General features: G+C 41.9%; 1 protein-coding gene and 1 long non-coding RNA gene across 3 annotated transcripts; one reads left to right on the top strand and one right to left on the bottom strand.

Annotated features, from left to right (window-relative positions):
* Positions 1-1,969: 1,969 nt before the first annotated feature.
* On the top strand, positions 1,970-5,517 carry ASB12 (ankyrin repeat and SOCS box containing 12). The gene is made up of 2 exons (XM_067548295.1): positions 1,970-2,765; positions 4,687-5,517. The coding sequence occupies exons 1-2, from the start codon at positions 1,976-1,978 to the stop codon at positions 4,818-4,820; spliced, it is 924 nt and encodes a 307-aa protein (XP_067404396.1). The 5' UTR covers positions 1,970-1,975; the 3' UTR covers positions 4,821-5,517.
* Positions 5,518-13,353: 7,836 nt separating this feature from the next.
* Positions 13,354-16,105, bottom strand: LOC137153933 (uncharacterized). Of its 2 annotated transcripts, none has more exons than XR_010919957.1 (3): positions 15,952-16,105; positions 14,286-14,387; positions 13,354-13,627 (listed from the first exon to the last, which is right to left on the bottom strand). It is a non-coding gene; the product is annotated as an uncharacterized lncRNA (long non-coding RNA). The 2 variants fall into 2 exon arrangements; XR_010919956.1 differs by having other exon boundaries at positions 15,929-16,103.
* Positions 16,106-16,430: the final 325 nt, after the last annotated feature.

Here is a 16,430-nt window from a genome sequence, read left to right as displayed (position 1 = left end):
AACTTAGGGTAGTTGTTTGGAATTTACTGAACTAGTTTAGAAGATACAGGTGCAACAGATTCTTGTATTCACAAACTGCCACAAAATTTATTCAATTAATTCAGAAAATGTGGCTGCTAAGATGGAATGGTGCATGGGAACCTTCCTAAATCAGGGGCATAGACAACTTTTTTTTTATTGGAGCTAAAGTTAAAAATAATGACATTCAATAGCTATTATTTTATTTTAATGAGTACTTGTGGATCATAACTAAATTTGTCTGCTTTTAATAAAGTGAAAAAATTAGTTTCTGTTTCAAACTTAGTGTTTCCTTTATTTATGCAATCCCCAATTTTTTGGGGGGGAGGTGGGAAGGGGGCTAGTCCCCTTGCCAGTCTCCAGTTGTTTACAGCTAAGTAGATATACTTCATAATCCAAAGCTAGTGGGTATCATTTAAAATATATCTCCCAGGTGTTGGTGTCATTCTTGTCAGAGATGTGTTTTCAGGAATCAACTAGTTGCATAACGCGGCTAACTTGACAAACAGAGTATTTCAGCCCCTAATAAAAGTATTTGCAGGAATCATTTAGGAGAAGGAATGGAGAGGGCTGTTACTGACACAGCTTCTGTTAGAAGAAACTCTAGATGCTTTGGGAATGGAATGTGTTAAGAATTCCTTCTGCCCTTCTCCAAGTTATAGCATTTCACAGCTGGTCAGGTGCATTATGGGGGATTTCACATTCCTCTAAGCATTAGGAATTGGCCATGACAGGGGCTAGATACCAGACTAACTGGATCAGTGGACTGATCCCAAAAGGCAAATCTCTATATTCCATCACAGCTTCTGTGTAAAAGAACAATTGTCAAACATTTCCCCTCCCCACAAGACAAATGTAAATGCAGCTTGGTTCTGCTGCCCTGTTCAGAGATGGGGAAAACCTGCTCTGTAAGAGATTCAGCTGCCTGCATATTTAATTCAGAAAGTCCTTTACAATCCTTTCTGAAAATCCATAATTAGAATTGTATGTTTTCATTAGTGCTACAATTCACTGTTAAATAATAGTAATATTATTATTTCTGGTCACTTAAAAATTGCAAGACAGAAAAAATGTCCATGCGGGTTGTCCATTGTACTTGTAAATATCAGTAGCTCTCAAGTTCTAAACTTTCTTGTGAATCTAGGTTTCAAAGTGCTTTGCAAAAGTGGCTATTGGCTAAGCATTATTATTCCCATTTTACAAACGGTGTTTGCTGAGGCGCGGTGAGCTTAAGGGCCAGATTTTCAAAAAATGTTCAGCACCTGATAACTTTCATTAAGAAAAATGGGAGCTGGTGAATTCTGAGCATTTTTGTAAATATAGCTACTTCATTTAGCTGTTGGATGCTGAACTCTTCCAAAAATGTAGCCATAAATGACTTACCCAAAGCCACACAACAAGTCAGTACTGAAATCAAGTCTTGTGAATCCTTGTCTTGTGACTCCTTTGGTTGCACAAACTAATTCTGACTATGCTGCTGATGGAGGGGTAAAAAAAATGCTTCCCTATCACAGAGACCCCCTGATTTAGTTCTGTGCCTAATCCAGTACCCTCTTCCTTCACTCTCAAAAAATCCATGCAAAACCAGGATTAGAATTAGTAGTAGGTGCCACAGTGATTGTTGCTTTCTGAATACCTTCATGGGTGTAGGTAGATTGAGATTTCATGGCCCATGCTCACACTGGAGCATTGGTCCAGATCTTTTTGTCATAAAACTTAGTGTGTGGTTTTCCTCTGACATACCATTAGGTATAAATGTAAGTGTCTCTCTGAGGAAGGAATGACTATAATGTAATCAATTACTTTGTCCTTATGTTCCTCCACTTGAGTCTAAGAGATTCCCAAGAGAGAAGAATGAGGCTTTTTTAAAACTAGTTTCTAATTCTGTTTCTTGTTCCATAGATCTCATGCTTTACACAGTTCATGATGAGAGTTGTGCTTAAGAGACAAACCAAAAATGAATCTAGTGGATATAACCAAAATCTTCTCCATGCTCCAGCCCAGAGAAGATGAAGATGAAAATGGAGAAAGACAAGAGCTGAACCAAGCAGTATCCCAGGATGATTATCAAACTCTTGATGAACTCTTGTGCCAAGACCGATACAAAACATTTATTAACAGCAGAAGTGGTTGGGGTGTACCTGGGACCCCACTTCGCCTCGCCGCTTCTAAGGGCCATCTGAGAAGTTTAGAAGCTCTGTTGGCTCATGGAGCAGAAGTGGACAGCCTAGATGTAAAGGCTCAAACTCCACTATTCACTGCTGTTAGTAATGGCCACCTAGATTGTGTTAAAGCGCTGTTGGAGGCAGGAGCCAATCCTTCTGGCAGCATCTACAATAACTGTTCTCCACTGCTGACAGCCGCTAGAGATGGAGATGTCAGCATTCTGCAAGAACTGTTAGACTATGGGGCAGAAATCAACGTTAAAGCAAGAGTTCCAGAGTGGGCTGCCAACTCTGCAGCTTGTTCTGGCCCTTTATATCTCTCAGCAGTCTATGGTCATCTGGAGTGTTTTAAAATGCTGCTGCTTTATGGAGCAGATCCCAATTACAACTGCACTGATAAGAAAATGATTGCACGAATGAAGCAGCCCAAGACTGTGCTTGATATCTGCTTAAGACATGGCTGTGGGAGTGAATTCATAAAACTGCTCATTGATTTTGGAGCCAATGTATACTTACCAAACATTGCGGTAGATAAGATCTCGCCGAATAGTGAAGCATTGGCGCTGCTGATCAGGGAAAGAGGTAACTTGTATGCACTGCCATAGATTTGGAAACTTGCACTAGCCTTACAGTTTGGATAGTACACTACTTGGAGAGTCTGCCAGTCTCCGAAAAAGCAATTTGAGATCAGTTTGAGTAAGAGCTTTTTGCTAGCCTAAATTTTCTTTGGAGTTTCAGTTGGGCACATTATTTTTTCACTTCCTGTTTTTACTTGTTGGGTGGTGTTGCTGGCTGCTATTAACTGCCTCTTTTTGCCCCAGATGTGGCTGTATTCTTCAAGATAAAAAAATGAACTGATGCTAAATCTATTATCTTTCTATTTGCTGGTCAGGTTAACACACAATGTTGCTTGCTTTTCACAAGTGTTTCTGAGAAACTTACTGATACTAAAGACGATACAGTTTAGAGATAAAGCCATTGGTGACATAGCTGTCAGTGTAGACCACATGGGACTCCACCTCACCATCACCTAGAGTTTTCACATTAAGAGCCAGTGAGTGTGTAATAGCTTCACCACAAGACTCCTCTGCATTCAAGGCTGTTTCATTCCCTTCCTTCCTTCTCCCACCACCAAACCTTCAATACACGGAGGGTGGATCAAACCTGGAAGGAAGGTAACCTTCCCCTCCTCCATCAGTATAACTTGGTATGAAAAACTCCACTGTCACAACCCAACTGAGCTGACTGCAGAAAGTGTTATTGCAGCAAAGATTAAGGGTGACTCTTATGGTCAGGAATCAAATCAAACTGCTGCTCAGGATTCTCCTTCCTTTCCCCCTTCTCCTGTTATTGTCAAGTGCCAAAGGGGTCGACAGGTACAGTGATCTTTGCAGTTTGGGACAGACATTGGGTTACTTAGTGTCTTGTGGGGGAGAGAGATGGAGGGTGCAGCAGGAGGAGCAGAAGGATGCATAGGGACAATTAGTATTTTGGTCTTCCAGAATCTGAAAGAGAAGGTGGGAGGAGAGGGACAGAAGTATGGCTGAAGGTGGGGGGGAAAGAAGATGGAGAGACACATTAACTTCCTGATGTTCTCCTCAGGGTGCTTCTGAACATAATTTGCCACCAGTACGACTCCACTATTGGTAGCAACTGGGGAAGCACTTGTGTAGGCAGGGCTCTGGTATTTTTACCAACCTAACCTGCTCTCAGCAAAGTTCGGTGTTGCCAGTGGTAATGCTGGTGGCTGGTTCTCCCACCAGAGCTGCTCTTGTGCTAGAGAGACTGCCCTCAAATTGGAAGTATAAGTGTAGCACCTGCGAAACACCCATAGCTAAGCTCATCATTTAATGTGCTGAGTAGCCCAGCCACAGCAAGGAGTTTATCCCAGGCCCCTACCATTGAGGAAAAAGCTGAAAGGGGAAAATCTAACAAAAACATGGTTTCCAGATCCAGTTGCCTGCTGTGTATATGGCGACGTGGAGGTGCAGTGCCTTAGTGCCAGGCAGAAGCCAGTGAGCTTATAGGTATGTGAGAGGGAGAGAGAATGTGGCCAAAAGCTATATCCCAGCACATTTGAATTTTACGCATCAGGAGCAGAATGTCATTGTAACGGATGATCAGATTGCTCTAGTTTATTAAAATTCACAACACAGGGCCAGGCAGTTTTCATTATGTAACCTGAACCATGCAAGCCCATCTGCTTTCAGGAATGCCACTGAGACACAATATCTAGTATTATCCGTGATATGCCCATCGATGTGGTATCCCAGGTGCCAGGTGGCTTTGCAATGTAATGTATTAATTTAAAATTTTGCAGTTGCCAGCCCCCTTACGGCTGGTAGAAAGCCAAGCAGCATGTATATTACAGTGCCTGAGGGAGTGTGTTGTGAGAGAGACTCATTCTAGGTGCTCTCTTTGCTTACGGTAATATAAGACTAGAAGGTTTTGAATGTACTGAAAGTTTACAGTCTTTTTCCCCCCCTTCCTTCTTCTTATGCAGCTCATCCCAAATCTTTGATGTCTCAGTCTAGGCTGGCTGTCAGGAAACTTCTGAAACTGACCAACAGCGCGAGTGCCATAGGTCAGCTGGAGATCCCACCCATGCTAGTGAACTACCTCAAACATCAATCTTAAAAGAAGCAACAATTCTGAAGACAAAGCTCTCTGTCATGTGTTGACCACGTCGATAAAAAGCCATTGTGGAGTAGGAGTTACGCAGAATATGATAGCCATGATTCAGTCATCATTACCGTGTGCGTTTGCTTAAATTACATCTCCAAAAGGCAGCTTTGCCTTTGTTGAAAAAAACCAGCCAAAACTGGTAAAAGGTGAAAACAGGAGATGAGGGTGGAAGAGAACTTATCTCTAACAGTGCGCTGAAAGGACTAGTAGAGTATGTTGTTAGAAAACGATCTGGTTAAATTTTTTTAAATCACTTTGGTTTTATATTCTTATAACTTAATCCTCTTTCACCTTCGCATTAGTTGCAATTAAATCCAAAAAATGTCTTGTCTGGTTACACCAGAACCTGAAAGAGAAGGCTGGTTTTCCCTCCTGCTTTTATGGAGAAGAGGACAGGAGGTACAATAGGGTAAAGAGTGTTGGTCTTTGCTCTCTGTTGTGGCTTTAGTTGCACATAGTTATTTGTCTTGTGTTTTTTTTGTTTTGTTTTTTGTTTTAAGTCTCCTTCCTGGAAAGCTATAAAAGTACACAACACATTTCCTGAGCTGGGACTAAGCTGCAGCTAGACTTGTGATTTACATAAGAATTGTATGTTGCTGAATTTAGAGCTGATGAAATTTGTCAGACCTGGAGTTTGGAGCCTCTGAGTACCCTACAGAGAGTACAGGGGCAAGGTGAATGGAGAACAGTAGTTCAAATTCTCATACCCTTCCTCACTAACTTACCTTACTCTTAGTAATTCCCGTGGGGTGAGGGCTCCCCAAAAGTCCAACCTCACATCCCAGTCTGTGGGAAGTGGGTAACGACCAAAGTAGGGGACTGCTTGGCATGGTGAAGTATGGTGGGGCCTGTTCCCTTTAGCCGTTATGGTAGCCATGAGGGCCTGTCACTAACCCTGAAACAGTCGGCAAACGAGGCTCTGGTGAAGATCGGGTAGCAGCGGAGTCTTTCTCATCTGAGGTGGATGAACCTCTGGTCAACGGCAGTGGTGGCCGTATAGCTGAAAGCGAAGTACTAATGGTTAGGAAAACAGCTTCAGTCACTGCACTTCCAACCCTCTTGCCCCCAGGTGGCGAAGTATTTAGGGACATATGATCCAATATGGCAAAGCCATTGGTAGAGGCCATAGGGGATTGTCACAATGGACCTCTGCTGTCTAGGCGAACTAATGATGATGATGAATGATAGGGGTGAGGGGTAGCCTAGTCAATCTTTGGCCTCTGCTGAGACTGACAAACAGGGAGCTAATCAGTACCTGATATAAACAACTATCCCACCAGCTAGTGCAGTGACTGTGTTGTCTTCTGTATTTTGTATAGCACTGAGCAAATGCTTGGTAATATAGACAGTAATAATAGTTCATAGAACAGCCATCAGCTGGTAACACCTACCAATTCTGGGCTGGATTTGAAATGGTGATCTAGAGAAAAAAGGCTCTATATTTCATACACAATCCCCTGAGCCCTTCTCTCTTCCCATAGTTAGAAAGGCTCAAACACATCGTTTAATCTTTTCCTTACAAATGGTTCAAGGTGGGATTAAGGGAAGAGGATTTTTGTCCTATCTGTTGTGTGCATATGAATCTACAATTTTAAAAAATGCATGTTATTGTTGTGATTAAGCTATTCAGGCCTGTTAGGTAAAATAGTATTTAATTGTTAGCAGAAGAGACAGGAAGGCCTCCTGGTACTGTATGTAAATCCAAATTTGGCACAATATCAGTTGGGAACATGACTCTGGCTGATAACACAAATGTCCAGGCTTAGATTTAGAGATGCTCAAATTCTGCAAAGCAAGTGTTTGCGAACATTCACCCCAACTCCAGATAGCTCTTTGGTTCAATCTCATTCAGGCTCCTTTTATTCACTAAAGGGTTTTGCTCACCTGCTGGCTGCTGTTTATACAGCTGCCCAGATTTGCCTGTGAACAAGGGTACTGGTGCATGAATAAATGTATTCAGTATTCCTATTCACTACTTTTGTATTTGTTTGCCATTTAATTAGTCTCTCATTTAAAAAGCTTCAGACAGCCAATCAGAGAACAAAGCCACTCATATATGACCAATCACACACAGGCATGGGATGAAATGTATTTACAAACACTGTTCTTTAAACTATTACAAATAATGAATACATTCATAAAAATTACAGTCTGCTGAACAGAAAAAAGGGATAAATTTACTGGCAATCCAGTTGCAATGGCTAATTTGACTGCCCCCAAAATATATATGTACTAGCTCATGCAGTGAGAAAGACATAGTCTAGCAGTCTAAGCATGAGACTGGGATATATATGAGTTCTTGTGGCTTTAACAGTGATTCTTCGTGGTCTTAACTTCTTTGTGCCTCGTCCCTATCTGTAAAATAGAGCTAACACCAATGCCTAGCTCTTCTACAGCACTTCAGTTCTCAAAGTGCTTTACAAAAGTCAGTGACGTTATCCTCAGGGCACAGAGTGGTGAAGTGACTTACCTAAGGTCACTTGGCAAGGTAGTGGCAGAGCCAAGAAGAGAATCCAGTGACATGTCTACGCTACTAACTCCTGTTAGCATAGCTGTGCTGGTCAGGGCCGGGAAAAAGTGTGATTTGTAACCCACATGCTATGCTGCCAAAGCCCCTTGTGTGAATATAGTTATACTGGCAGAACTGCACATTTACCAGTATAGGTTTTTTTTGCTTAGATGGGTGGGAATGAGCTACACCAGCAAAAGTGCAGTTTGGGGATGCTCTGAAGGGTGTCCATCCTAGGAGCACTTTGCCAGTATAGTATACTTGTACCGCAAAGTGTTCCTAGTGTAGCCATAGTCCAGTTCTCCTGAGTCACAGTCCAGTGCTCTAGCCACTAGAAAACACTGCCTCTCTTACTTACCTATCTTGCAGGGCTGTTGTGAGGATTGGTTAATGCTTTTAAGATAAAAAGCTCTCTTCATGCTAAGAGTTATGTGCAGTAACTACTTACTGTTAATAACTTAGCTATTAAATATCTAAGGGGCATGAACTAGGGCCCACTCTTTAGAATAGGACCTACAAAATTCCATTTGATAATAAAGCCATTAAATGTATGTTGCGAAAAACAAAAGCTTCTAATACTACAGGGGTGGAAGATTTCTCCTTCCCATTTATAGTGGACCTTAGTGACCAGCCTTGTCTATACTAAAAGGGTGCAGTAGTGTAGTTAGATTATTTTTTAAATTATTGCTATTTTAATTGATTTTGTTAAATTTCATTTTTCTAGTGTAGACAAGGCCTTAAATTTAATTCACCCCCAGGCCAAACTCTTCCATGTGCTGTGACAGCTCAGATTGAACTTTGATGCCTGAGTATTGAACTGCTGGAAAAAGGAGACATCTGAATAATGACCCATCCTCATAACTAGAGGTGCCAAGCAGACCAGTGCACCGTTATCAACTGAGGTTATGTTTGCTCTGGAGAGGGATCAGAGGCTGTAATTTCCAGCTCAGGAAGACATTCCCGCACTAGTTTTGACTGAGCTACCCTGCTAAAAACTAGAAACATAGCCGCGACAGTGCAAGCAGCAGGACGGGCTAGCCCCCTCAAGTCAATCCCATCTGAAACCTTAGATCCACACTCAGGCAGCTGCTGTTAGCTGCTTGTGCTGCCATGGCGACATTTCTATTTTTAGCTGCTTGCTCAATCAGACCTAGAAATTACACTTCCAGCTCCAGTGCAGACATACCCTGAGAAAAGGAGGTGCAGAGTACATGGCATTGGACAAGCAGTTCAGATAATATAAAAAGCTGGATCCACTTCAAACCGGATCTGGACCAAAAGGAACCTTTCTCCGGGCTAGAAACAATTCTATTATCACTCTACGCCCTCCCTCCCTCCCTTTTGCTGCCTCTGCACTTTCAGGGTCTGGTCGAGAATAGAAATTGGAGATGCTGGATTATCTGGAGAGAGGCCACTTGCATGCTATTTCTAGTTTGAGTGGAAAGAACAAGCCCTGGAAATCTCTTGAGAGCCTTTTTTATCCCTAACTTGCTGCAGATCTAGGTTTCTTAGGCCAGTGTCTGGACTTTTGGACGCTAATCCATCCCCCCTTCCTACCTTTCCAGACTCCCACTCTTTAAAATGTGAGGTGGGCCCAGCCTCACACCCTGGATGCAAACATCCCAGTGTTGGGGAATTTCTGACGATCTATGTCCACATTTTTAGGCCCACGCCCATCTCTACTTAAAACTGTGTGGCCAAAGCCCCTAATATCACAAATATTTAAACTTTGTTTTAGAAACACACGTCTTACAAAGAATGTATCTGTTTGTCTGGGGTATTTTATAAGACACTTTGCCTTGCTCTCTAAATGCTGTGTAAACCAAGCATAGTGAAAGCGGTGACCTATGTGAGCAAACAGTCTGAGAAACCACTTAAAAAGTTTTTGCATCCACGCCCCAGAATCCTAACTGAAACTGCTCTTTGAAAATTCCAGTCAGATAGCTCAGTGTGGCTGGATCTGCTACTATACCAACAATTGACTGAAACAGGAAACCAAAACTACTCATCACTGCTGTGAACTCACCCCACATAGTATCAGCTCAGACATCTGGAAGCTCTGTTGATCTGAACATGCAGCCCTTTTGCTCATGGATGGAGATACTTACATTAGCTGTGATGCAATTGTTCTTAGAGGCTAGACATCACCAGTAAAGCCTTTAATGTTTTATATTACCCAAGCACTTAGTCTGAAGCCACATTGTGCTAGGGTCTGTACAAAAACATAGTTAATTACAGTCCAAAGAGGTTATAGTCTTCTAAAAGACACAATAGGTGGATGACACAAATAAGTGGGCCAGGAGGGTGGGGAGAGATGAGGACTGAGAAACAAATATAAATAAGGTGTTTTAGCACAGGCTGGCTGTGTGCACAAAGCTACACCAAGCCATAGGTGTAATCACAACTTGCAACAGTAAAGTCTGTTTTCTCTGGCCTTGCTGCAGAATAGAAACCTGGCATGTTAACCACCAGCTGGAGCCCCTAGCATGCCAGTAATACACCTCGCATGTCCACGTTAAAGTGCTCCTTTTAGTGTACATGTGTGCCAGGGATGCATTTGGATTGGTTTTGCTTTCTGGTTAAGAATACTTTCTCTTAGGGGCCATGCAAGCAAAAAGCCATGATATGGCGCCCAGACATTGTTAATGATTTTAACCATGCCCAGATGTGCTGGGTGCCTCCCAAAACATATAAACACCACAAAATCTGCCTCTGTGTGCTCCCAAACTAACTGTAGACAGGACACAATAAGGCAGAATAATGATACAGTAGAGAGGCAGCAGAGGGAAGAAACAGGGAATATCAATAAGATTACAAGGTGAGACACTGTATGATGGAACAAAGAAGTTTGTTTTAAAGAGGACATAGATGGGTAAAATGATCTGATAGAAAACTACCTGGCAGGTGGTGGTGGTTTATTGCCATAGCATCCATTTTACTAACAGAGAACATGAAGTCCCTACCCCAAAGGGTTTACCGTCTAAGTAGTTTGGTTGTAAGGGTAAGCACTATCATCCATTATATGCCCTATTTCATGAGGCTTCCAGCTCTACAGTTCGGGTAATAAAACACCGAGGACCTGTTATCCTCAAACTGCACCCTCCCTGGTGCATGTAGTAACAGTAACAGCTGTATGAGTTAGAAATCATTCTTGCAAAATGTTGTGATGAGGTGATTTCTTACCTACTTCGTAAGCTAAATAAGTGAAAGTTGCCTGGTTGGTTCCTCCTGTGGGGAAGGTGAATGGTGCTATTGGAAATGTATAAAATAGGTAAATGCTCAGAGCTGGGATTATAGGCAGATAACCATTACGCTCTTAACAACAGATGTTGCAAACAGCAGGTGGTTGATATACATTTGATTTTGCTGCCTTTAAATATGTACTGTGAAACAATATTTAACCCTTCAGAGCTGCATGCTGTACGTGGCACATCATGCACATAGTAGCAAAGAGCTGAGCAGTGAATGGGTTTAGGAAATGCTGTGCTGTGTTTTAATACAAATATTATTGCTTAAGTGATACAGAGTGTGAGTGAGAACAAACACCCCTGCCAAATGTGCAGAGAGCACTCCCCTGAGATACAGAACCACAAGGTGACACTGTTCTCCATTCACATCCAGATGCTTGTGCGCTTACCTGGTAGTTAGTCTGGACTCTTAGGGCTTTTATTCTGTGTCAAGATTCAGCAAGATATTTCCTGTGTAGTTCATGTTGTGTTATATTTGTATCCCAAATCTCACTGGTAATTAAGAACTGGGTAAGATACAGACAACTGAAAGCTCTTAAGATACCTACACTCACACACATCACCATGGTAACTACAAGAGTGGTTTATGATGCCATCAGATCCTCAGGATGTATAGCAACTGTATTCAGTTTCCCTGAGTTGTGTTTTCTGTAAAATATAAACACTTGCTCCTAGTCTTTACTGAAACGCTATGCAAAATGTCTCTCTGGTTTGGGTTTCAGTAAGATTATGTTTGTTTGCAAAACAGACAGGAACAGAACGAAGTTTTGCATTATTTATAGGTTTACAATCTAATTGTTATTTCAAGGTTTATGGAATCTATTACTCAGCATCTATTAGGCAGTGAAAAGATCCCCCGGTGGAAGTATTAGGAGCGTCATAGCTTGGCATATTTGAAAACAGACTATATAAAACAGTAGAAAATATACTGTAGGGAGCAATTGTGTGTTGGCCGGGATATGGGCTGGATGATCTAATAGGTCTTGCCCATTTCTACATTTTATGAAACAGCCTGTTGTCAAGCAGTGGGATTAATGACATAAGATATAACTCATTGACCCAGTTACTGATTTTAGTTTGTTTGTACTCTGAAGTCCTGGCCTTAAATATTGTATCATTTGCCTTAGGTTTTCTTTAAACAGTGTAAACCAATCCCAGCCATGCCATCACTAAAGAACCACTAAAATAGATGAGTGCATATTCTGTACTCTGTTAATACCAATGACTGCCAGGGGAGAATCCCAGCAGAAGTATCTTTCAACTTGCTGTTAAGGCCAAATAAATTCCTACTGAGACATATCTCTTGGCAGCCTGCTGGTGGCAGGTAACACCGTGCTCACAAACTGCATGGTGATCCTTTTGTGATGCTAAGTCTTCTCATAGGCTTGGTGATGTATTGGTGTCATTTAGGGTAAAAATGCTACTCATACTGTGAATGTAGTTATCTCAGTCTGAGTGAACATACTTATGTCCTGGGAAGATTAATTTTGCAGTGGGGATTTCTGAACTTGTGTTCACTTTGAAATTCCCTGGTTAGTAGTATAGAAAAGAAATTACACATTCTTCTTGATGCCCTAGGGCTGGGTCATCTCCAATGTTTCTGCAGATCAAGACCCATTTCTCCTGTGTAGAAGCTCCTACCTGGTCTTGCTCTTTGTGCTAATACCTGCACTTGACGGAGTGTCCCAGCACAAGATAATCCTAACCTAGTCAGTATTAGTTTGTGGGGTCGGAGCTTGTCTTCAGAAACAACTCCCTCTCCTGATGAAGAAGGTGGTGGGTGGTTTCAGAAGTAGTGGTCAGTAAGGGAAAACAAAGACGGGCACGCAGCTGTTGGTTGGGAGGTTAGGGGGGGAGGTATAGAACCTTGGTAGCTAGCAAGAGACCTGTGGCCTTAATGGGTCAAACACATACCTATGTCCATGGGGAGAAGGGAGCCCAATTCCACTTACCAGATCAATTCTAAAACTCTGCTAGTAGGAACTCATGGCATTTCCTTTCTCCTGTCCAAGATTTTCTTGCATAGATGACAGAAGGCAGTTAGCAATATCTGAAGTAGCTAGATAGTTCAAAGATGAAGGTCTTGGAAGATGAAAGTTAGGAGCCTATATACCTTTGAGAATCTGGGACTATGTACCTTTTGCTCTTTCCATGACAACGCTACAGGTGAGGAGATAGAAAGAAGTAGTTTGCAATCCCATGCTGCACACCAGACTCTTGCATAGTCAATGCTCATCCTAGCGTCATACACGAGGTGGCTGTGTTTTGTCCCTTTTTTGCACTGAATTAAGTAAGCATCAGCAAACGCTGAGGGTCAGCTCCTCAGATAGCGTACTTCAGCATTGCTCAGTTGACTGCCATGGGCCTATTTACACCAGCTGAGGGTCTAGTGCTGTGATTTCCTTCAGACTTTTGTTGTCCCTCAGATTTTACAGTGATAGGCAAGGTATAAAAACCTAGAACATATTCTATCGAGCCCCTCTGGTTCTACTTGAGCAGAACTTTCCAAATACAAAAGGTTGAACTGAAATCTTCCATGTTCAGTCTTAGCCAGAGGTGAATTTGGTTGGGAGTTTGAGTAAAATCCATTCACCCGTTATTCTGAATTGTATGCGTGTGAATAAAATATAGCCTTTTTCAGCTGCAAAGACATTAAGCTTTCTTTTTCTTTCAAATTTCCATGGACATGATGCAAAAATTGCTGAACTTTACCTTTTAGGTTTCTAAGTCACCACTAAAGGTTGCTCTCTGGGCTCATTAAAACAAATAGATGAGCTGTAAAATCAGCTTTATGTACAAGCAGAAAGAAATTTACATTAAATTTAGAGTTACAGATAACAGAGACTAATCACAATAACAGTATAACAATGGAGAGCGTGTGGCCCAGTGGATAGACACTGAGCGGGACTGAGGAAACCTGGGTCCTGTCCTCATATCTGCCCGTGGCCTGCTGGGTGATCTTGGGCAAGTCATTCCACTTCTTTGTTCCTCTATTTCCCCATCTGTAAAAATGGGGATAATGATACTTACCACCTTTGTAAAGCACTTTGAGATCCACTGATCTAGGTGTTATATTACTATTATATTATATGAAACTACGGAATAATTTAAATGCATACTAATTGGAGCTTAGATACCACCTTAACGGCACGATAACAATACCATAGGTAGATAGGTTAGATCATACTGATGTAAATACAATCAGTAGTTTCGCAAGCATGGTTTTGTGTTACATTTTCTCTAGGGAGTCCCAAACACACTCAGCTGCACAAGTGTGGAGATTAGAGTGAAATCAGTAAAAAAAAAAAAAAGCTTGATGTTAATCTTCTTTTAAAAGCTTAAACAGGGAAATTCAATACTAAATGTTACTCCAATATTAAAGATACAACTTTCAACACACAAAAGTCAGGAAATTAGTTTCAGCTCACACACACTTTGCACATCTACAACCCGATTTTTCTCCAGTACATACATGTAGTTCCCACTGAAGTCAATAGGAGCTGTTCATGCACATGAGAGGGCAAAGTTATATCCATTGCTTAATGAGATGTACAAGGAGCCATAGCGGAGTCTCCATCACCCACTGGGTCCTTGGCCTCTCTCTGGAGAATGCCAACAAGAGGGCATACCATGGGGGCTTTATGTGATGTCGACACCTACCTGTGTGTGTCTAGCCTCTCATAACACACAGGCCACTGAACAACCATCAGAAGCTAATGACTTTCAGTCCCTGCTGACCTGGGATGGATTTGAACCGACAACCTGAAGGGAAATTTAATTTGTTAATACTTGAATGGATGAAAAATTTCATTTGCAAAGTAATCAAACCAAACAAGTACCAGCTGGTGGCTCCAATAACAGCTGCACATGTATATTAATTAATGTAAGTTTCATGATTAGGAGCAGCTCTCAATATTGTGGCTTAGCTCCAAGCTGCGTGGGATCTAAAGAAGTCAAATCTCTGGGCAAACAATCAATTGTTTGTATGTAAACAAGTGATAACTATTGTATGTGGTTCTTCAGCAATGAAAGACTAGTTCAGTGGGTTCAGTAAGCTATATCCAAACAAAGAGGCCAAATCAGTACCAAACCTGACAAGAAAGAGGAACTACAGAGGAATGTGCTACCCATTTTGGATAAAATAGGAAGGGACCTGAAAAGCCAGGCCAAACCCAGAAAGATAAGAACTTTTCACTTCCCTCCGCTTTTGAACCTCCAGTTTCCAACCAACATCCATAATACAAGGGCTGAGCTACCATGAGAGAAGCTGTTCTCTGCTATTTCTGGTGCAACTGGCAGTACTAGATATTCCTGAGAGACCCTAGTCCAGAGATTTCTAGTCTGATTTTATGGTTCTAAGAGGTTCAGATAAGATTGGTGAAACCTTAACCTAAAACAAACTATTTGAGGTTTGAACTGAGAGTTTTTCACCTTCAAAGACAAGCAAGCCACTTTTTAGCTAGTAATAATCATTTGCCCTTTTCCCATGCCTTTCATTTGGAGGTATCAGTGGGCTTCACAACCGACTGCACCCCTGCGAGGTATTATTAGCCCCATTCTATAGAAGGGGGAAATTGAGGAATAGGCAGTTGAGTGATTGGCCTGAGGTCATACAGTGAAGCAGTGTCAAAGCCAGGAGTCCAGACACACAGTCTCTGGCTTAGACTACATAACTACACCCCTCACCATTACGGAGATCAGTTCACTGATTGATTTTTCACAACCATGTTTGCTTTGGTCAAAAAGCCACTTTTTGTCCAAAAAAAGTTTTGATGAGAAAAGTTGGCCCAGCTGTATTACTTTCGTTTGTAGGAAGCAGAACCCTGACTATCCAGAGGGCCTGGGAGGAGGCATGAAAACTTTTGGTAAGTGGGGTTTGGATAGTCTGGGGAGCTTGCCAGCAGGTTTTGAAATCTCTGTTCTTGAGCACAAACATCAAAGCCAGATGCCCTACACTGATCAGAATGCTGCAAACTGCTCTCTTGAACAGATACACGGGTACCTGCTCAACTACACGCACCCTGGCTGCTGGATCCCTATGTTCATCCTTTACACTAACTGTTTGGGGCCTCCTCTTGTGATACACTGTTAGGATCCTGGGATGCATCTGGTACCTGACAAGGCATAATATCTACGCAGACCAAGGGCTGAGGCACTGAGACCCTTCACGCGCACTGAATCCTTTAGGAATCTATGCCATCTATTTCCTATTGCCTCATGAGATGGCCCATTTTACTGCTGAACAAAGTGGGTGGCAAGGTGCATCTCTGGGGGGTGGGTAGGGTCTCTTGCCTTTGACTTACTCTGAGCCATTTTAATATTTCACCTCCAGTCCTTGTGTGCAAATTTCTGATTCATTCTGTTCATCTCTGTACCCAGCCTCCAGCTCATCCATGAAGTTTCAGCAGCTCTCAGACACCATCTGTCCACACACTGACTCATCTGCTTGCTTACAGCCTCCAAAACATTCCTCAGACCTTTCCCACACTCCCCCTCCTTGTCCTCACCGCCTCTATGCACCTGTGATTACTCCTGTGGAAATTAGAATGATTAGGTGGGTTTGAGAGTAATGCAAATAAAATAGTCTTAAAGTTACCATGGTGAACATAAATCTTTATAATTTAAAAAAAGGACTTAGTCAAAAAGCTGATGGCAAATGATCTGTCAGTAACATTTTCCAACCATGAGCAGTACTTGTCCATAATAGATTGGCTTGTTTTTTTTGCAAATGAACAACATTCAGTTTAGAATGATGTATTGTAAATAAACATTTTCTTTCCTATGTTACTAATAGCAGAGTAGATT

Source organism: Emydura macquarii, unplaced genomic scaffold, assembly GCF_026122565.2.
Source record: "Emydura macquarii macquarii isolate MOO-44397 ecotype Brisbane River unplaced genomic scaffold, CSIRO-AGI_Emac_v2 contig_1253, whole genome shotgun sequence".
Taxonomy (NCBI): domain Eukaryota; kingdom Metazoa; phylum Chordata; order Testudines; family Chelidae; genus Emydura; species Emydura macquarii.
This window is presented reverse-complemented; position numbering and strand designations above follow the sequence as displayed.